At 39.3% G+C, this 22,078-nt stretch overlaps 1 protein-coding gene across 1 annotated transcript in view; it reads right to left on the bottom strand.

Annotated features, from left to right (window-relative positions):
- Positions 1–22,078, bottom strand: part of KCNIP4 (potassium voltage-gated channel interacting protein 4) — a 1,180,242-nt gene that overhangs the window by 113,241 nt on the left and 1,044,923 nt on the right. The window contains exon 2 of the mRNA XM_024741844.1: positions 16,460–16,561. Coding sequence (XP_024597612.1) covers positions 16,460–16,561 — 102 coding nt within the window. The remainder of the gene's footprint in view (positions 1–16,459; positions 16,562–22,078) is intronic.

Below are 22,078 nucleotides of genomic sequence, written 5' to 3'. Positions count from 1 at the left end.
ATTACCTGAGAACAACAGAAGGGACATAAAGTTGAAAAGGAGCTTGAGCATATTACAGCAAATAATAATAACAATAAAAGAATCAGGGAGCAAATTCTGATCTTTAATAGTTAGGAAAAACGCTGTCTTCATTTTATGCCATTTCAGAAGGTAGCATGCAGGTGATACGTTTCTAAAAGATTCTTAATTAAACATGTTACATTTATAACAACTGCTGTAAAGGAATAAACATTTGGAAATTTTATTTATGCAAAATATAATGCCCGATTCATAAGATGTTACTGTGTTGTACGTTGCTTTGGTAGAGGGTATATAAATGGGATTCGTTATCCTGGGAGTTAAAAACAATTTGCCTAAGTTTAGAGATAAATTTTTGGTGATATATTAGGGAAATGTTTTCAAGCTAGTATCAGTGATGGCAGTAATATTCTGCCACAAAACATTTATCCATCATGGCCATGTTTAAAACAGAGTACTAGGAAAGCTGAGCAGTGATCTAGGTTTTGTTATGTTTCTCCTAGGTTTAAGCTAGTTTCTTAGTTCAGAGAAAGTTAGACTATGTAGTCCAAACGTCAGCTGGACATTTATTGTGTGACTAGGATAAGTTAGTAAAACATTCCATGCCTGAGTGCTCCCATATGTTCAATGCCATAGAAATGAGCATACAATTGTACCCAGTATTGTAGCATAGAGTGATTAAATAAGAAGATACATGTACCTGGCACATAGTAAATGCTCAATCACAGTGTTATTGTTATTATTTGTATTAGTATTAATTACAGTAACATCTGGTGTCACCCTTTACATGATAAAGCAGAATGGTGCCTGGAACTCCTCATTCTAGGAAATTATTTAGTAGCTCTAGATTTTTGTTTTTTGCTGGGTCTATTTCTCAATTCTGACACTGGAAAATGAGTTTGACCTCTCCAAGCTTCCATTTAAAAATTTCTAACTAAGGATAAAATTTGTTTCAATCTCATAAAATTGTTTTGAGAGATTGCTTCAATTACTTACTGACATATAATATTGATATATTGTATCAATCTATCAACTGATCAATATATTGATACAGTATTGATCAGTAAAGGACCACAATTATGATTACAAATAGTTATTGCATACTTCCTAGTGAGGCTTTGTTCTAGAACCTTCAGGAGTGAAGGTTCTGTTACTACACTTCTTGAGTGTGAATCCCTTTTCTGACTCTTGTTAACTGTATGACCTTGGGCACGGTGCTTAGTCAGTCTATGCCTCAGTTTCTTCATCCATGAAAGGGGCATAAAAATAGGACTCGACAAAGAACTGTCAAGAGGTTGAAATGAAATAATGTGTTAAAAGGGTGTAAAAATAGAGCCTGGCACGTAGTGTTTAAAATATTATTATCATTTAGTTATTTAAAAGTCCTTCAGGGTGAGTATTATTTTGCCCGTTTTAGATGGCTAAATCGAGGTACAAGGCAGCTGAAAAGGGGTAATTCCATCAGTTGTCAAAGCCCTTGCCCTAAAAATTGCACTCAGTTGTCTCTTTTTGCAGAGACTCAATGCTGACCAATTATTGTTCATGGGATCCACTGAAACCACAGCTCCCTTTGGAACCTTTTATACTCTTCTGTTTGGTGTTAACACGAGAATAAGGACCATTTTTTTGGAATGAAATTTGAGGCAATAGCGTAGCTTTATTGCCTGTCATTTCCTCCCACACACCTTATGATCTAATATCTGGGACAATTCTCTATTCTTTGAACAAAGCCTGCATTGTCAACTTAAATCCTTCTGCTTATACTATCTCCTCCACATGGATCTGCTTTTCTTCCTCATCAACCTCTCTCTTTTCTCTTTAAGGCTCATCTCAATGGGTTTCACAGTGGAGAGGCCTCCTGAAACTTCTATGCAGCATGTATACTGTCTGTTGTCCGCTTTGATTGAGTTGTACATCATTGACCTGCTTGAGTATTGAGAGACATGGGCTTGAGTCTCAGCTCTGCTGCTTCGTAGCTATGGAATTTGGGGTGAGTCACTTAAAATCTCAAATCCTCAGTCTCCTCATCTGTAAAATGCAGATAATAATAGCACTGACAAAAACACTGAAGATTAAGTGGAATAATGTATGGATTTTGTAAAGTGTATGGTATATGATAAAAATCCACATGCATGCTGCTATTATGATGATGATTTTGCCATTGACCCCTCTAACATCTGCTCATCTAAAGCATTAACTAATTTTACAGTGTCATTGAGATGAATTAAATGTGATTTATATTACCTTCAGGAGCACTCACTGGAGAATATATCTACCTCCAAGCATATTCAGAGAACACTACAAGGTAATAGTTGGAACTGTTGTTCTACCCAAAGTCTCAAATGAGAGTGTTTTGCAAAGAGGTGAATAAGGTTTCCCCTGTCAGTACATCTCCAGAACTTGTTTTTCTGGTTTTTGTTTTTTGTTTTTTTTCTGAAAGCTTGCAAGCAAAGAGAGGTCAGTGTTTCTGTAAAACAAACTTTGCCCATCACACTTGCTGCTCTATATCCCCTGGCAAGAAGACAATTTGAAACTAAGAAAGTTAAGCTTTAACCTTGCAATCTAAGCAGATAACATAGCCATGGTCTATATTTTATAGACCTGGTGGAGTGTAAAATTGAGTCCGCTTAAAGTGTTAGGCTCCCATTTTAGTGTCTTAAAGAAACCAGCAGAAGCCAACATTGCCTGGACTCATGTTTAGCCCAAATATTACTTCTGGGTCAATGCAAATAGAAAATAGGTATTTATGACTCTTATTAGAAACTGCATGAGGGACCGATCATGAAATCATTCATTAAAAAAGACAAAAAGAGAAGATTTTTGTTTATCTAAACTTTTACGTAGCTTCTTATAAGTTGTCATCACTCTACCTCTTCTGTTCCAAATTAACAGTAAGGAAAATAGTGGAAAAATCAAGTGGGAAGCAAAAGATTTCATCATATAGGTAACTTGACAAAAATACACCAATCAACAATAAAGCTTTATTCAAGCATGGCTTGTGTTCTTCAGACACTTTAAGCCAATGTGTCTAAAATAAACCTATCATCATCTTTTCTTAACCCACTTTCATGATCTTCTCTGTTTCTTATCTTGCTTACTGTCACCATTATTCTTTTGGCAGAACTGTGTTGTCTTTTTGCTATTTTTCACTTCATACCACCGTTTCCCAGTGTTTGCAGTTACACTTTCACCATGTGTTTCAAATCCATCCTTTCCCTCCTACCACTGTTACTTTATATGTAGGACTTTTTCCTCTCCTGTAGGTCTAGTGGTGAAGACCTTAAGCTCTGGCATCATTCTGTCCAAGGTCAAATCCTTGCTTTGACACTTGGTAATTGTGAGATCTTGGGTTAGTGATTTAATTTCTTTGTTTAGTTCTCTCATCTAAGTGGGGATTATAATTGTGCTTTCCTCATACGTTTGTAGGACATACTTACAATACTTGTTCAGGCTTAGAATAGTGCTGTGCCCAGTAAGAGTTAGCTGTTTATATTATTTCTTGCATATGATTTTTAAGCAGTTTTCCAACTGATCTTCCTGTTTTCTTTTTTCTCTTCCCTCAACAATTTACCTGTTTTCTGATTTATTTTTGTGTCATTTTCTCACTCCAAGGTTTGGTTGACTCCTTGATTCGGAAACTAATACCCAGCTAGCTCTTGGTGACAGTTCTGAGAACTTGTCTCTGTCTTGTCTTCAAATGATGCTTATCCTTTGCTACTCTTTTCTCTGATTTCAAGTTCACCAGCAACCCTTCTAAAGTTGGATTTGTGTCCAGCTCCTTTGACTATTGGCTGGCTTTAGCCATCTTACAACCTTTTCCAGGCAAAGAATCATGCCCCATCATGATCTAGCAATCCCACTTCTGGGTGTATATCCAAAGGAAATGAAAACAGGATCTCAAAGAGATACTAGCACTCCCATGTTCAATGCAGCGCTATTCACAATAGCCAACACATGGAAACAGCTTAAGGGTCCATCAATGGATGAATGGATAAAGAAGATGTGGTATATATACTCAATGAAATATTCTTCGGCCATGAGAAAAAAGGAAATCCTGCCATTTGTGACAATATGGATAGACTCTGAGGGCTTTATGCCGAGTGAAGTGAGCCAGGCAGAGACAAACACTGCGTGGTACCACTAATATATGGAATATTTGAAAAAGTCAAATGCATAGAAACAGAAAAAAAATGGCTGCCAGGGTCTGGGGGTGGGGGAAATAGGGAGAGGTTGGTAAAAAGGTACAAACTTTCAGCTATAAGCTGAATAAGGTCTGAGGATCTAATGTAAAACATGTTGATTGTGGTTGATAACACTGTATTGTATAATTGAAATTTTCTGAGAAAGTAAAACTTATTCTCACCAAAAAGAAGATAAATGTGTAAAGTGATGGATGTGCTGATTAATTAAATGGGGGGAACCCTCTCACAACATATGTGAATATCAAATCACTACAATGTACACTTTAAATATCTTGCAGTTTTAGATGTTCAATTATAACTCAATCAAGCTGAAATTAAAAATAAATAACTTGGCTGACTCAATATTTCCTCCCTTTACTTCAGAGTGAAGTCCAGCCTTGGGTTGGCTGTAAGGAACTTCAAACTCTGGTCCCAGCTCACCTTTTCTGGCTGCCTCTCTTCCCTATTTCTCATTCCTCTGACTATCTTAGCCTTAATCTTTTCAGTACTAGAATTTTCCTCTTGCTTTTTCTCCCTCCAGTGAAATAGTTCTTCTCCAAAGAGCCCTGCCGAAATACCACCTCTTGGTGAAATGCACCTGGGGGAGATTCAGTCCCATCTCTGTGTGTGTAGCCGTCAGGATCATCACAACTAGTGGCAGAATAAGAGTATTAACAGCCAGCATTTATTTTGACCACTTAACTAGCCAGTCACTGTTGTAAACACTTCACATGCTCATTTAATCTTTTGATCAAATGTGTAATATTCACTGTTATTACCTCCACCTTGAAGATGGGAACATGAAACTCAGAAAGGGTAAGCAACTTACTTAAGATTTCTATAGCGAGTCAGTCATGGAACCAAGATTTTAACCAAATAAGCTGGTCCCAGTGTTATCACTCTTAACTTCTTGACTCTAATACCTCCCTAGTATTGCCTCTCACAGCATTTTAATTGTATTCATTGCATCTGAATGATTTTTATACATGTTTGTTTATTTCTGTATAATGTCAGCCTTCAGACAGGGATTTAGTGTTCCCCTGTTCCTGGCACTATTACTTTTCAAATAGTTAGTGCTCCATAAATGTCTGTCACATCGAAATGAAATTTACTAAACCTGACAACAGGAAACAGCAGCCCTGGGACTCCCGCCTCCAGCTTTCCTGTACTAAGACTCATTCATGATTTAATGAAGACTCCCAGTTGATAAATGATGGACCAGAAAAAAGAATGCAGGGACTTCCCTGGTGGCGCAGTGGTTAAGAATCCGCCTGCCAATGCAGGGTACACGGGTTCGATCCCTAGTCTGGGAAGATCCCACATCTGCAGAGCAACTAAGCCCCTGCGCCACAACTACTGAGCCTGTGCTCTAGAGCCCACGAGTCATAACTACTGAGCCTGCGTGTCACAACTACTGAAGCCCGTGTGCCTAGAGCCTGTGCTCTGCAACAAGAGAAGCCACAGCAGTGAGAAGCCCGCACACTGCAACAGAGAGTAGCCCCCGCTCGCCGCAACTAGAGAAATCCCGTGCACAGCATCGAAGACCCAATGCAGCCAAAAATAAATAAATAATATAATAAAAATAAAAATGAAAGAAAAAAGAATGCATACCTTTCTATTTGTCACTAAATACCTATGTAACTTTGGACAAGCCACTTAATCTCTCCAGTTTTTACTTTGTTAAATGGAGACTTTAACCCCTAGGATCTTTCATTCTCCCAGGAGAATGTGAATGAAACGTGAGGATGAAATGAGACACTCGAGAGGAAGAATTCTAAGACTTGTAAAAGACCACGCAAAAGGAAGGGACAAACATTCTAATTACTATAAGTAAATGATGGTGCCAATTAATATTAAATCTGGGTTAAATGGAGTTTTTAACTTTTCCCACTTCCTGCTTCTCATGGGTAATGAAGTGCCACGAAAGGAGGAAATTTCGTGCTAGCTTTGAGACATCCACCATTTGTCACAGGCAGAAGTAAGAAATGTCATCTCACTGGCTCCCGCAGTGCAAGATATGGAAGGAGACTTGAAACACAATCTGCGCTTCTCATTTGTAGATGGTGAGACTGAGGTCGAGAGAGGGGAAACAACTCATTCAAGGGGTTACCACATCTTTTTGGACAATATGGGCTGCATGAGGGTGTCCTATGTAAAGTAGATAATTGGAAAAAAAGACTGTCTTGGGTTTTTTTTTTTTCCCCCTAAAACTGATCGAAACAATGAACATAACTAGAGATCTGGTAAAGTACAGATCTTTACCACTGGAGCTCCATTTCTGGAGTCAACCCCTCTCTCTTCCACCACACCCTTTACTGATGATGTGATTCAAGTGAGTTAATTAACCTCTCATCCCTCAGTTTCCTAGTCTGTAAAATTGAAATAGTGAAGTGTCCATCTTAAAGGAGTAATTTGAGGATATAATGAGTTAAACTGTGCGAAACTCTTAGAACTGTACCAACCACAGAGTAAGTGCTAGATGCTTGTTAACTAAATAAAAACATCTGAGAATTTGAAAATAGCATTTTTGGAACTCATACATATGATGAAATTGAGGGACCATGCTTTCTACTTGCAAATTATGTTTATAAACCTTCACAGTTTATGCTTCTGTTCCTCCAAAGATTTTCCTCACTACATGCCCAGCTCAGAATTTTTAGCAAAGTCACCAAGGAGTTAGCATGAGATTAATTAATTTTCAGAAGGTTAAACTTCTTTTCCTGGAGGTTACTGTTGTATTTTTAATTGGCAGGATGTTGTCAGTTCGTTTGTCATTTCTTCACTTTTTTTTTTTTTTGCGATACGCGGGCCTCTCCCGTTGCGGAGCACGGGCTCCGGACGCGCAGGCTCAGCGGCCATGGCTCACAGGCCCAGCCGCTCCGCGGCATGTGGGATCTACCCGGATCGGGGCACGAACCCGTGTCTGCATCGGCAGGCGGACTCTCAACCACTGCTCCACCAGGGAAGCCCAGTTCGTCACTTTTTGAAAACAAATTCTCCAACAGTCAAATGCTGATGGTTTCTCTGCCAAAAAAGGCATCTAAAACTTTCCACGATCAATACGCTACCAGGAAAAACAAAACACGCTGAAATGTTATGCTGTATTTGTTACCAAAGATCTGAAGTCAAGTTAGGAAATTATGTTTTGCAATTACACAAGGCAAAAGCTGATGGTGGCTTATCAGTTATGAGTAGTCTGGCCTCACAATAACTTTGTCACATTTGCCCTCTTATGTCTGCTCAAACCAACAACAAAAACCCCTGGATGAAGTTTTAATTTAGTGAATCAATTCTTTTGATTGAATGTGGGCACTGAGATTGTATTGGGTAGAAGTTATTATGAAGTAAATTTAAACGAAAACGTGCATATAAATACACATATAGTCAAGCGTTCAATATTTTATCTTTTGCATTAGTTCCTGACTGTTACCTAGTAACCTTTTTATCACCATAATGTCCTTTGAATAAACAGGGAAATGATTACTTTAGAAAAAAGTAACTGGGGCACAGAGAGATAAAGTGAATGAGTTGGAATTATCCAATGAGGAGATACAACTACAGACTTGACATCATTTATTTTTCAAAGAAAAAGTATCTGTGCTCATGTAGAGTACAGTAGCTACAGGTTTCTTTTCTTTTTTTTTTTAACTTAAGTACAGTTGAGCTACAACATCATTTTAGTTTACTACAGAGTGACTTGATATTTTTATAGATTACATTCCATATAAGTTATTATAAAATATTGGCTATATTCCCTGTGTTGTACATTGCATCTTTGTATATTATTTATTTTAAACCTAGAGTTTGTATCTTTTAATCCCCTTCCCCTATCGTGCCCTACCCCTCTCCCCATTGGTAACTACTGGTTTGTTCTCTACATCTGTGTCTGCTTTTGTTTTGTTCATTTGTTTTAATGTTTAGACTCCACATATAAGTGAAAACACAGTATTTTTCTTTCTCTGTCTGACTTATTTCACTAAGTATAATATCCTCCAAGTCCATCCTTGTGTTGCAGATGGCAAAATTTCATTCTTTTTTTAACGGCTGAATAATATTCCTTTATATACATATATGTATCTATATAACATTACATATATATTATATATTACACACATATATATTACATTTTCTTTATCCATTCCTCTGCTGATGGGCACTGAGGTTGCTTCCATGTCTTGGTTATTGTAAATGGTGCTGCTATGAACACTGGGGTGCATATATCTTTTCGAATTAAGAGTTTTAATTTACTTTGGATATACACCCAGGAGTGGAATTGGTGGATCATATGGTAGTTGTATTTTTAGTTTTTCAAGCCATTCATGAAATAGCTAGTTAGATTCATTAATTCTACAATTATCTACTCAATATCAACATACACCTATAAGCCAGTTGTCAGCCTCCAAGATGTCATGAAATTGGGAACAAATCTTACCAGAAGAGCAGTGTGACTCACTCTGAGAATTGCCATTGATTTTGTAGGTCCCCAACCCTAGCTTTCAAGATGTGGAATATCTGGAAAACACCTTCATGTGGCCTGTTGAGCCACCTTCAATCCTTCTACATTCTGCTGTGGGTCTGGGAGGCTGCCTCTATGAATAACGTTATCTGAACTCCCTGTCCTCTGGCTTCCCACTGGGCTCCCTCTTTGCTGGGGATTGGATTGATATTAGCTGCATTCCTCTTCCAAAGGCCAGAGTCCTCTTGCAAAGCCTCTCTGATAGTGAGAGCGATAGCTATGGCTTTTTTCATCTTCCAGTAACCATTGGTCTAAAAATGATAATGCTCACTCTTGCTAGCACTGGGTGCTTCAGCAGTCTCGCTGGGTCCAGAAACCCTGCCCACATCTCTGCAAATAGTCCCTTTATTAAACTCCCCTCCATTGCCCCATTTAAGTGGGCTTTGTGTTTTCTGCCTGGACCCTGACTGATACCAAACCATAGAATTTCAGTGTTGAAAAGTACTGGACTAGGAGCCAAGCTTCTCTTCCTGATTTTTTTTTTTCTTTCTTTTTTTTTTTTTTGCGGTCCACGGGCCTCTCACCGCTGCGGCCTCTCCCGTTGCGGAGCACAGGCTCCGGATGTGCAGGCTCAGCGGCCATGGCTCACGGGCCCAGCCGCTCTGCAGCATGTGGGATCTTCCCGGACTGGGGCACAAACCCGTGTCCCCTGCATCGGCAGGCGGACTCTCAACCACTGTGCCACCAGGGAAGCCCCTCTTCCCGATTTTTTTAATAGCTCAGTGATTTTAAGCAAATTGGTTCCCTTATCTAGATCTCAGTTTCCTCACATATAAAATAAGCTATATTATCATACTAATAGGCTATTATTATTATAAAAATAGGCTATGTTACTCACAATGTTTAAAGTATGATGAACATATCCTTAGACAGTATCTGGTCCAATGGACCCTCCCATGTGCCAATCCCATGAAACTGCCCTTCACTCCCTCCTTGAATTTTTCCATTAAGGCTTCGTCCACTGATGTGACTGTCTCATGCACTTATTCAATAAGTGTATCTGTACCACTGGACTAAGGGGCTTTTGGGTTTTATTCCAACTTCTCAGTTGTGTAATTCTGCACAAATCATTACAATCTTTTCACACCACGCTGTCTCAGCTGTGAAATGGGGACGTAAGGCCTAGCTTTCTGGAGGCAGAGGGCCAGACCTAATGCTTTCCCCTGTTTCTTAACAATTTTAAGAGTTGCGATTTATATAACGAAAAAGAGCTACAATTATATGCCTAAAGGGGCTTCCTCAATCAATATCAGAGCTCAGTCTGATAAAGTGATGAAGACAGCAGGCTCTGGAGTTGGAGTCCCAGTTCTGTCAATACAGAAAGTTGTTTCACTTCTCCGTGCCTCAGTTTTCTCAGCCATTGTATGGGGAAAGTAGTACATCTGCCTCAGAAGGTGGTTGGGAGTATCAACGGAGTTAATACTTGTCATATATGCATACTCATGACATTTCATTTACTAAGTACTTTGCATGAATCAACTTTTTAATCCCCACAGAAACCCATTTTTCTGATCACAATGGTCTTTTTCTGTACTGTGAATAACCTATGAGACTTTTCTCCTTAGAACCTTTGCAGTTGCTGTTACCTCTTCCTTGGACCTCTCCAGACCCTCTCATGACCAGCCTCCTCTGGTTTTAGGGTCTCAAATGTCACCTCATCAATGAAGCAAAGTATCTCCTCTAGCTGCATTCAGTTTCCATTATATTACCATAGGTTTACTGCCTTCATAATACTCATCAATTCCTGAGATTATCTTGGTTTTCATGTTTATCATCTCTCTTCCCATATAAGCTCCATGAAGGCAGTGAACTGATACATCCTATTTCCCACTATAAATCCAGGGCCTAGAATCGTGCCTGCCACATATAGTCCCTCAAAAATATTGTGGGATGAATGAGTCAATAAGGGAGCTAGGGTGCAGAGGATTTAAGTAAATAATTGCAGGCATTTTGTTTAGTAGGAGACACAATTGGAATTCAAATGTATGAATGACACTAAACCCAGGCTGCCACCAATTTGCCTTTTTCAGTAGTCCTTGGAAGAGGTAATGAGGATTTACTTGACAGTCCTAGGACAAGAGATAGAAAGGAGAAGTTAATTTAAAAGATATTTCAGGGAGAAACTGACCAGAGTTTAGTGACCCTTAAGATGGTGGGGGTCAGGCAGAAAGCAGAGGAACTATGGATGAATCTAACTAACTTCAGCAACTGGGCAGCTAGTGATGCCAATGAATAAATGATGGTGATCAGGCCATCACATGTGGTGGATGGTCTTGTCTGCGTCCTGGCTTGGGTGTTCAAAGAGCAGTGGGCAACTGGCCAGCTCAGGGGACAGGGGCAAAAATCTTAAACAGCTAATCCTTAACTCGTGGTCCAGGTGTCACCAGCCTCAGTTCTTATTCATTTCATTCATTTCTCACTCTTGGTTGGGAGTTATTTGAGTCAGGGAGAAGACATTCTAAGTTCTAAATGAACTCTCACTAGATCACATCTATCACTTCTGATCAACAACTAGCCAGGCTGCCCCAACGCAGGCCATGGCGTGCATCTGTCACCTCCTTCCTAAAGCCTTGTTTGTTGTTCCCCAATGTCTTTCCAAGGCAGTTGGACTTTCGTATTTGTCTGACAGTCTCCTCAAACATCAAAGTCAAGATGTGTGCTCTAACATGAGAAGGTCAGGGTTTATTATTTTTACCTTTTGTTAAAAGTGAGCAATACACTTGATTTTCAAAAAAATGTAATAATGTTTATTGTTTTTCATGCAGAAAATCTTTGTCATGTGCTGCTTCTTTCAAAGCTTTCATTTGAGGCACAAGAAGCAGAGCTAATATTTCAAGTCTGCATTTAATAAATGGCTAAAAAATACATACAGATTCCAAATACTGAGGATATTAAAAACACTCAAGAAGTAATAATGTGCGATGTGTTTAAATATTTGAAATACCAACTCAAAAAACAATTTTCTAATATACATGGGGAAGCTTGCATTCACTTAAATTAATTCTTTCATCCAATAATTTCAAATTTGGGAGAAAATAATCTAAAAGACATACATAGTTATATATACAGAGATATTTATCTCAGTGCTATTTATATTATGGGGGAAAAATAGAAAAAGGGAAAAAATTTAAATATTCAAAAGCCAGGGAATGCGGTCAAATACAACATATTGTAACTATACAATGGAATATTATGTTTGCCATTAAAATGATATTTACATTTTAATAACAAGGTTAATACTTATGAAGGTATGCAATGTAAGAAAAGGATAAATATTTCGTATGGATGGGATCATTAATGCACACACGGGTGAAAAAAGATGTTACTTATTATTTGTAGTTACTTCAAAGTACAGGAGCATAGTAGGATTGTGTGTTGTGTGGTGTGAGTGTGTTATGTGCTGTGTGTTGTACTTTCCAAATTACTGCCATGAACATGAGTGACTTTATTTATTAAAAAATATATATTTTTTTACTTTTTATTTTATATTGGAGTAGAGTTGATTAACACTGTTGTGTTAGTTTCAGGCATACAGCAAAGTGATTCAGTCATACATATACATGTATCTATTCTTTTTCAGGTTCTTTTCCCATTTAGGTTATTACAGAATATTGAGCAGAATTCCCTGGGCTATACAGTAGGTGCTTGTTGGTTATCTATTTTAAATATAGCCATGTGTACCTGTCAGTCCCAAACTCCCAATATATCCCTCCCTCCACCCTTCCCCCTGGTAACCAAAAGTTCGTTCTCTAAGTCTGTGAGTCTGTTTCTATTTTGTATATAAGATATGGAAGTAACCTAAATGTCCATCGACAGAAGATGTGGTACATATATACAATGGACTATTACTCAGCCATTAAAAAGAATGAAATAATGCCATGAGTGACTTTTATAAAAAAACGATTCACCCTCTCAACTCCAGAGATGGAGGCAGAAGCCTGTCCCTGGGAAAAAGAAGCAGACCGGCCGATTCTCCCAAGGGCAGGACAAGGACCACTATCGTTTGAAGTTAAAGGAAGGCTGCTTTGGGCTCAGCATGAGGAAGATTGCTCTGTAAAGCTGGCAATCACCAAATGGTTATTTTCTTAAAGAAGCAGGCCTGCTCCCTAGTAATGAGAGAGGAAGTCTTTTGGGGAACCAGACGTGAGGGAAGGCTCCCTTCAAACTCTTGGGTTCTCTGGTTTAGGGAATCCAAGTGCTCTATAACTCAGCAGAAGTTTGCTTTTTCTCTACAGAAAAGATTTTTTTTTCTTTTGTTATTTGCATAATATTGATAAATCTCACATTCCTGCCAAGAGGAATGAAAAACCCTGTCATTTCTGCCTTCCTGAAAAAATAAAATGGAATTTAGAATGAGTATTGGCCTCTTATTAAACTAAATTTCAGCTCTCTAGCTTTGAAGCTGCATAGGATCTCGTGGAGAATATTTCTGCAGCCCCTGTGCAGGTGATTCAAGCCTAGAACTCACCCAGTCAAGCCAAACCTCACTGGAGGGCTCTCTGTGGTCCCACATGGAGATGTTTGGTCCCCATGCTTTTTCTCCTGGGGGCCTAGGGTCCTGTCTCCAACCACCTGCCTCCTGCTTCATGTTTTCACATCAGCTTTTCAGTCCTGTGCCCAACTGCTTAGGGCCCGGAACATGGTTAGGGATCTAATTTAAAAAAAAAAAACATTTCTAATATAGCAATGGAATTAATGTGGTCTCCTTTTCAAGTAATCTACTTCGACGTGCTGGGGTTTTCTTGCGACAGGTGGATAAGAGGGAAAGTGGTGGCTAGTGGCGGAGGGAGTTTTATATCTGTGGACCTTTGGGGGGTCCACAAATCTTAGGCCACATCTAGTGTGGGTTCAAGAGCAGCCCGTTTTGTGAAATCCCATTTTTATAAAAATATTAGCTTTTAGGTCAGTTTCCTAATTTTTTTGTATCTTCTGTTATTTTCTTTTCCTTTCAAGAAATGTCCTGACTTTTTCCTCACACTTAGTTGAAAATTGCATTGCATCCTCTGTGAACACTTATTTAGAGGTGTGGCTTTCCACAGTACTGATTCAGGAAGAGTGCTAGCAAGGCACAACGATTTTGTTCTTCCCTAAGTGAGCAGAGAGATCTCAAAGTTACATTTTACTTGTCTACTTTGTACAGATGACTCTGGTTTTGGTAAATATCTGATAAATTGGCAATTTTAATTTCAACTTGAAAGGGGAAAAGCAATGGCTCTAATAAGCAACATTCACTGACAAACAGTAGCAATAAAAATGTCTACAGCTTCAATACCGTGTAGAATTAAGGTTCTGGCATCTTTCTGAATTGTGGCCTTCCAGGCTGATGGCCTGTTATGTTTTGTTTGTGAGACAGTATGTGTGTATATGCAATGAAGGAAAAAAATCAAAGCAATGTATCTTAACTATGTATTTTTTTGTCCATAGGATTATTACTGATAAAAATAATTTTGTCCTGCCCACTTTCCCCACAGAAGGTTCTAGTAGGACAAAGCTTTTTAAAGGCTGTTGTATTTACTTCCCTATCTCCCAGCACAGGAACAGGAACTTATATATAATAAATATATGTTGAATGAATAAGTGAATTAATAAAATATTATTATGATATATTAACTTTGGTCAGTGCCACTGAAATAAATTACTATGCTACTCTGGGACTTCTGACAGGACATACTGGGTTCTCTGAGGTACGTTCCATATTTTCACTATCTCTGTTGTCGAGACTAGTGGAATTTTAGAGCGTTCACATATTTTAGTCACTCATTGAGTTCATCAGTTCCTACAAAATGATGTAGCAGAAAAGAAAGAGAGTAGGTGAAGATATGGGTTGTAGCCCTACACCTGGAATAGCTCACCTAGCTTCCTAATGTTTGTTACCTCACTGGCAAAGAACACTACCTTTTCTATCTGATTTTAACACGTTTGATGCTAGAAAAAAATTGTGCACGAAAGAATGTAAGAATAGGATGCTTGTAAATGTTCACTATAAATTGCATAAGATATCTTTACAAAATAGAGGGTGTCCCTTTACATATCCTCTATATTCTACTGCTTAAGAATGCCACAAAATTGGAGAAAAAGAGGATGAAGAGGTGATGATTAGTCTGATGTATCAATTTGGCTAGGCTATAGTATCTAGTTCTTTAATCAAATACTAATCTAACTGTTGCTCTGAAGGTATTCTGTAGACCTGGTTACCATCTGTAATCAGATGACTTTAAGAGACTACCCTGGATAATGTGAGTGGGCTTCATCCAATCAGTTGAAAGGCTTTAAGCAAAAAGTGAGTTTTCTTGAAAAGAGAATTCTGACCCAAGACTGCAGTATCAAATTGTGCCTGAGTTTCCAGCCTGTTAGGCCTATGCATTTTGGACATGGCAGCTCCCACAGTCATGTGAGCCAATTCCTTAAAATAAATCCCTTTATATATATATGTTTGCCTGTGTATGTGTATGCACATGTGTAGGTGTATGTATATGTATACAGATGGTCCCGGACTTTGGATGGTTTGACTTACGATTTTTTAACTTTACAAATGGTGCAAAAGTGAAACGCATTCAGTAGAAGCTGTACTTCGAATTTTGATCTTTTCCCTGGGCTGGTGATATGCAACCTGGTAGATCCTCTCTTATGATGCTGGGCAGCGGCAGCAACCCAGAGCTCCCAGTTAGCCATCGCTCACGAGGGTAAACAACCGATATGCTTACGTCTATTGTGCACCCAGACAACCATTCTGCTTTTCACTTTCAGTACTGTACTTAATAAATTACAAGAGATATTCAACACTTTATTATAAAATAAGCTTTGTGTTAGATGATTTTGCCCAACCGTAGGCTAATGGAAGTGTTCTGAGCACATTTGAGGTAAGCTAGTCTAAGCTACAATGTTCAGTAGGTCAGGTATATTAAATGCATTTCAGACTTAAAATATTTTCAACTTACGATGGGTTTATCAGGACGTAAGCTAAGAAAGACCTGCATGTATATATATGTATTGGTTTTGTTTTCCTAGAGACCCCTGATGATACAGGGAAAGAGTGGGCAGAGAAGAAAAGTCATATTTGGTAAATGTTTTCCACTTTATAGTAGTTTTTCAAACCTAGTAACATTTCTGATGTTTGGCAGTACCTAAATTACACAACAAATACGTGTATGTGAATCAGGAAATTTACGAGGCGTTGCAGTTTGAAGTGCACAGCGGCTCTGCTAACAATTCAGGCAATGGGAATTCCTAGAGTTATCTGAGCCGCGTCCCTACACCTCAGATCATACTCCAATAAAGATGTTAAAAAAAAAAAAAATCACATGGTGGCTAAGTGTACAGACAATAGAACACAGCTGCCAGGAATCAAATATTAGCTACATATCGAACAAATTAGGTGATCTTGGGCTATTTGCTTAATCTCTCTGGTATTAAATTTTTGATCTGTAAAATTAAAATGATAATACCTACCCTCTAAAATAAAAAACAAAACAAAACAAAACAAAAAAACCCCAAAATTTCCAAATGTTTTGAAGCCCAGACTCCTGTCTCTAGTACTGTGCTGTCAGTCTGCCAGATGGGAAGTGCCTCACAACTGCACAGAGGTTCCCCTGGGTATTTAGGTAAACACGAGTACATTAATAGAGTTAGTTTTGTGGAATATAATATATGGATTCTTTTTAGAAGCAGAGAACTGCAATGCATGCAGACCTAAACAAATAAAACAAGCGAAGTTTGGGGGAGAAAAACAAACAAACAAACTTGCTTTGAACAGCAGGAGACGACGTTTTGGCAGCTGAGCAGGGCAAGAGCTTCATGAGCCGCTCTTTAATGCTGCGCTTGGTGCTGTTCTGAGTGTAGAGGAAACCTAGAAGATACGGGATGGGTTCTGTTAATGCTGTCTGCAGAGAGAAACTCAGGCATGCTGCAGGGTGTGTCAGCAGACGCCGGGCAGGCAGGATGTGGGAGCAGCCATCCGCTCAGGCAGAGGGTTGGGATACCAGAAGGAAAAAATTAAATCCTTGTTTTCCCTTTGCTTTTCTCACTTTTTAGGTTTCCTTTATGTTGCATTAGATCACGATTACCCCATGAAAAAAGAATCATGCAAATATATCTTCTGAGTGGCAAAAATAAAATTTGCTGGCTTCTTTTGGTCTTAAATTGGGAATACAACAAATATCACTAAAAGAGTTAACTGGATTGAAATTTCAATATTGAAACCAGTATTAAGGGCCCACGTGACAATTTTGTGCATGCATTGCTCCCCATCTTTGATTCCAGAGGAGTGGGTGCTCTGCATAAATCATTCACATCGCAATCATCTGTTAGTACTTTTGCCTTCCCTGAAAGTGAGAAAATAGATGTCCTTCATACACAGCTTCATTAGCATAAGCTGACGTGCCCCAAGATGGGACATCCTTCACATATTCACATGTGGACATTAATGGATGGGGCTCATTCAAACAGAGTGATTCCAAAAGAAACAAGGTGTGTTCACAAAACGTTAACCCAGGAGTAGATGGAGCAGTATCTGTGACTTCAGATAGCTGGAGACGACTCAAGAAAAATCAGTAGTGACCCAGTGGGCAAGCTAGCAAGCGCTTGAAAAACTGTTGGTGTCAGGAGTCACACTTGTTCAGCTCAGCCTCAACTTGCCCACTCTGAGTGACCAGAAGCCTGAATTTGCATGTTGCTATATATATTGCTTCCCTAAGTATAAAGCAACAGCAAAAGGGCCAATTTAAATCAAGGTTAGACCATCTTTATAATATGAACATGGCAAATGTATCTCTTGTTGCTTTTCTACTTTATAATTCCCATCTTGGAATTATAAAGAGTCCTGACTGCAAGGCTACTGATCTATTTCCCTTTGGAGCTGTTCATCCTACCATTGGTGTCCACTGGCTAAAAAACCTGATAGATCTCTTGTGTTGGGCTGACGGCAAACTAGTAGCTACGAAAATCACATCAGATCATTTACATACTTGAAAGCCCCCTAAAACCTTCATGAAAAAAATCCACACTTTCTAGCACGGACCCCAATCCCTGCATGATCTGGCCCTGTCTCACTCTTACAGCATTGTCCACCACCCTCCCTGTCTTAGACCATCAGCCACCGGCCACGCCACCCTTCTCGCCTTTGTTGAAACTCACACAACAGGTCCCTCCTCTCCCCTTGACACATATGGTGTGAAATATCTTGCTTACTTGATATGCCAAGTGCTGGTTGAGAGTCTGGCACATAAGAAGAGATCAATAAATGTCTGACAAATGAGTGAATAGATTCACTTTCAATACCAAAAGAAGACCTGATTTCATTTCCTAGATTAGTATCTAAGGGAGCTTTTAAACTTGTGAAACAAGTCTGATTTACATAAAACAGAGTCTAGTTGGCTTCTTTGTATATTTCTAAGGAGACACGTCCATCTAAGTGTCCTCTCCTTTGTAAATGCGTCTGGAGCATGATGATTTTGCTTTAGTTTCTCAAGCAGGACATTCTGCTTCTTCCATTCATGTCCTTTCAAACCTCTGTGCCACTGTATGCGCAGTCTGGTGGGTCCTTCACCACTTATCAACGTCTACCTGCTCGTGCAGCCTTCAAAACTCCATTCAAACACACTTGCCTTGATAAACTTTCCCTGTCGTGTTTGCAGCCTTCCCAAGAGAAGAAGGACCCACCTCCCTCCTCTGCTCTATCTTCTCTATTGCCCCTGTATCACACCCCATTGCTCTGGGTATCGTACCCTCTTGCTGATTGAGACCCTATCCTGACAAGGAGTTAGAGAGAGAAGGTTCTACCAGCCATCTGCAGTAGGAGAGAGACTAGTGTTACCTCCTACCCAGCTTCTTTGCTTCAGATTTGATTTCTTGTTGTCTAGTCCAACTCGACAAACAGGCCTGAAACTGGCATGTGGCAGACGCTCAAGAAATATTTGCTGGTTGCTTGATTTCCTCCTTTTCCCTTAAATTCTGAAATCTGCCAAGCTCACTCTCTCTGTGACAGCTTCCTGGACCCTCAGGCCTTTCTGCTTCCCAGGTACTTAAGTATTAACGTTACATTCCGTGTCCCCATCTCCAATTTGGTAATTAATGATGATCTTCCCTGGAGCATCTTCTGAACTGTACTTGGGGCTACAAATTTTACAGGTTGCTGTTTTCAGTCAGTAGTTAAAAGTCTTAGATTTTAGTAGTGACCTTGGGCAGATTATTAAACTTCTCAGGGTGTCTGTCTTTTCTTTATAAAACAAACGAAGCCTTTATACTAAAGATCTTGGTTGTCAAAACATATTTTTAAAATCCCTTTTAGGAATATATATATATATATTTTTTTCTTTTTTTCTTTTGAAAATGAATAGCTGAGATTTGACATTTTTGTTTTTTGTGATCTTCTCTTCCCCTAAGAGAGAAGTGAGTAGGAATGAGAAACACACACATAAAGAAAAAAAAAATTATCTTGCTGCCTTTGCATGGTTATAATTTATAGGAGGCCCTTTTCAACAATAATCTATTATCAGAATCAATAAAATATAATCTCCATGAAGGCCAGGCCAGGATATTTGTCTCTTTTTCAGCAGATTGCAATACAAACCACATTCATGGATATGCTTCTTGATGATCTTTGTAATACTGTAACAGTTGACCATTTCCTCATGCCTCTTCACCTTAACTTCAACCTGGTTTTTCACTAATGACCTCACATTTCCTTCTCTTAGGAATATATTTAAATGTAAATTGTATACAGTGGTTTTTATTGTGTTTTCTTCTCAATGAGAGCTTTCTAAAAAGCTTAAGAGAGCTTTAGCTCTCCCTTCCTCTCCCTCCCCATCTTTCCTTCTCTGCTATCAGACCATTCTGCTCTTTTCCCCTTATAGTGTCTGAGTATTCCAGCATGGTAATAAAACAGCCTAGGTAGATCCCAGTGCTATATGATTTGGGGTAAGTATTTAATCTCTCTGAATCTCAGTTTCCTCATCAAAAAAATGGATTAGTAATAGTATCTACCTCATAATGTTGTTAGAATCTAATGAGATAATATATAAAGCATTTAGCACAGTGACTGTTCCTAACATACACTCAGTGAATGTTAGATATTAATTTTTTTCAGTCCTTCAGTGTACCCCTCAGGTCCTTTCCACATGCTATTATCTCTCTCTGAGATTTTGTTTTACTTCATTGTGGCCTAGTTAACTTCTGCTCTGTCATACTTGAGATTTCAGTTCAATAAGCACTTTCTGAGGAAAACTTTACGTGGCAGACCAAACTAGGTTATGAACAGCTTTACTCTATGCTCCTATAGTTTCCTGTGTTTCTCCTTTACAGCCTTATCACAAATATAATTAAAACAATCGATGATACAATTATGTATTTGACATGTCTTCCCTACTGCAATGTAAGATTGAAGATTTCTACCTCCAGCCTTCAGAGAATAAATAAATATTATTGGAAGTATTATCTCACCATAAGCAACCATACAACTGGCAAGTTACATGCGTACCTCAGAGACATTGCAGATTCTGTTTCAGGCCACTGCAATAAAGTGAATGCCACAATAAAATGAGTCACACACATTTTTTGTTTCCCAGTACCGTCATCTGACAACCCAGTGTTGCCACAAACCTTCAATTTGTAAAAAAAAAAAAAAAAAAAGCAGTATCTGTGAAGTGCAATAAAATGAGGTACGCCTGGATTTGAGGCAACGGTTTTTAAGCACTGAACAACGAGCAACGTAGAATAGTGGTACGGGAGAGAAAAACCCAAAAGGTGAGCTCCACAATGCCCAGCTCCCTCTGCCTGGGCGCATCTTCTTTCAAGAGTTCAGAGAGGTGGAGTGCCTGCTCACTGTGCTGAGGTGGCAGAGACTGGAGTTTGCAGGGCAAGGTGCCGAAGAAGAGAGAACTGTTATGTGTGTCAGAGGGGAGGAGCTGTGTGAAAATTAAATGAATGTGGGCCACTGTGATAGTTAGTTGTACGTGTCAACATAACTGGGCTAAAGGCTGTCCAGACAGCTGGCAAAACATTATCTCTGGGTATGTCTGTGAGGATGTTTCTAGAATAGATTAGCAATTTAATTGGTAGACTGAATAAAAAAGATCACATTCATCAGTGCTGGTGGGCATCATCCAATAGGTTGAGGGCTTGAACAGAACAAAAAAGTAGAGGAAGGCGGATTTGTTCTCTGCCTGAGTTCAGACGTCTATTTTCTCCTGCCTTCAGACATTGGCTCCCCTGGTTCTCAGGCCTTTGAGTTTGGACTGGAATTATACCATCAGCTTTCCCGGGCCTCTAGCTTGCAGATGGTAGACTGTGCGACTTCTCAGCCTTTGTAATTGAATGAGCCAATCTTTCAAAATAAGTGTCTTTCTGTTTATCTGTATATATCCCCTTGGTCCTGTTTCTCCGGAAAACACTGACTAATACAGTCGTTGACCAAGGGCTGGGTGATGCGCGCCCAGGGACAGACTTCATAACACTCAGCAAGCAGAAGCCGCTCTAGGACTGAGAACTGAATGGAGATATCAGAAACCGTACAGTGCTACAAGATGTGGGAGTTCTTGCCCAGGCTCCCCACAAAAAAATTAAAATGAAAAAAAAAGAGAGAAAGAAGGAAAGAAAGAAATTGCACAGTGCATGGAGCACCACTGGCATGCACTGGAGAGCTCAGAAAGACTATGCTTTCGGAGAAAGTATCATTTCCCAGAGTAAGAGCCACACCCTATAACTAAGTATCAAATCGAAATTGACCTATCCTAACATATAACAGGACTGAACTTGGCAACACCAAAAGTGCGAGCAACTGTGGAAAGCCTTCCAGAGGTATACTCGACACACTTTAAAAGAAGATAACACAATCTGAACTCCTTACAGCGTACTATTACAATGTCCGTCATGCTACCAAGCATTGGTAGACATGTGAAGGAGTACAAAAATGGGACCCATACTCAAGAGTTTTTAAAAAGCAGTCAATAGAAACAGACCCTAGGATGACACAGATGTTGGACTTGAAAGAAAAAATTAGTCATAATAAGTAAACATTTTAGCAGTGAAAATAAAATTACAAAAGGAACCACATGGAAATTTTGTATGTGAAAAGTAAGATATCTACAATGAAAGAGCTTTTTGAGTTGGGCTTAACAGCAGATTGGGGACGACTGAGAAAAGAGTTAAGAGCTTGAATGGGGGTTGAACATAGCCTGAAGGGGTTAGTGCACCACGACTAGCTGGGAGGGAGTTCGGGGAAAAGCCTGCACCTGCCGAAGAGGCAAGAGACTTTTTCTCCCCTCTTTGTTTCCTGGTGCGCGAGGAGAGGGGTTTAAGAGCGCTGCTTAAAGGAACTCCAGAGACAGGCGCGAGCCGCGGCTAAAAGCGCGAACCCCAGAGACGGGCG

This window comes from Neophocaena asiaeorientalis, unplaced genomic scaffold (assembly GCF_003031525.2).
Source record: "Neophocaena asiaeorientalis asiaeorientalis breed wild unplaced genomic scaffold, Neophocaena_asiaeorientalis_V1.1 scaffold218, whole genome shotgun sequence".
NCBI classification, from domain to species: Eukaryota; Metazoa; Chordata; class Mammalia; order Artiodactyla; family Phocoenidae; genus Neophocaena; species Neophocaena asiaeorientalis.
Note: the sequence above shows the minus strand (reverse complement) of the source record. Positions and strands in the feature narration are given on the sequence as shown.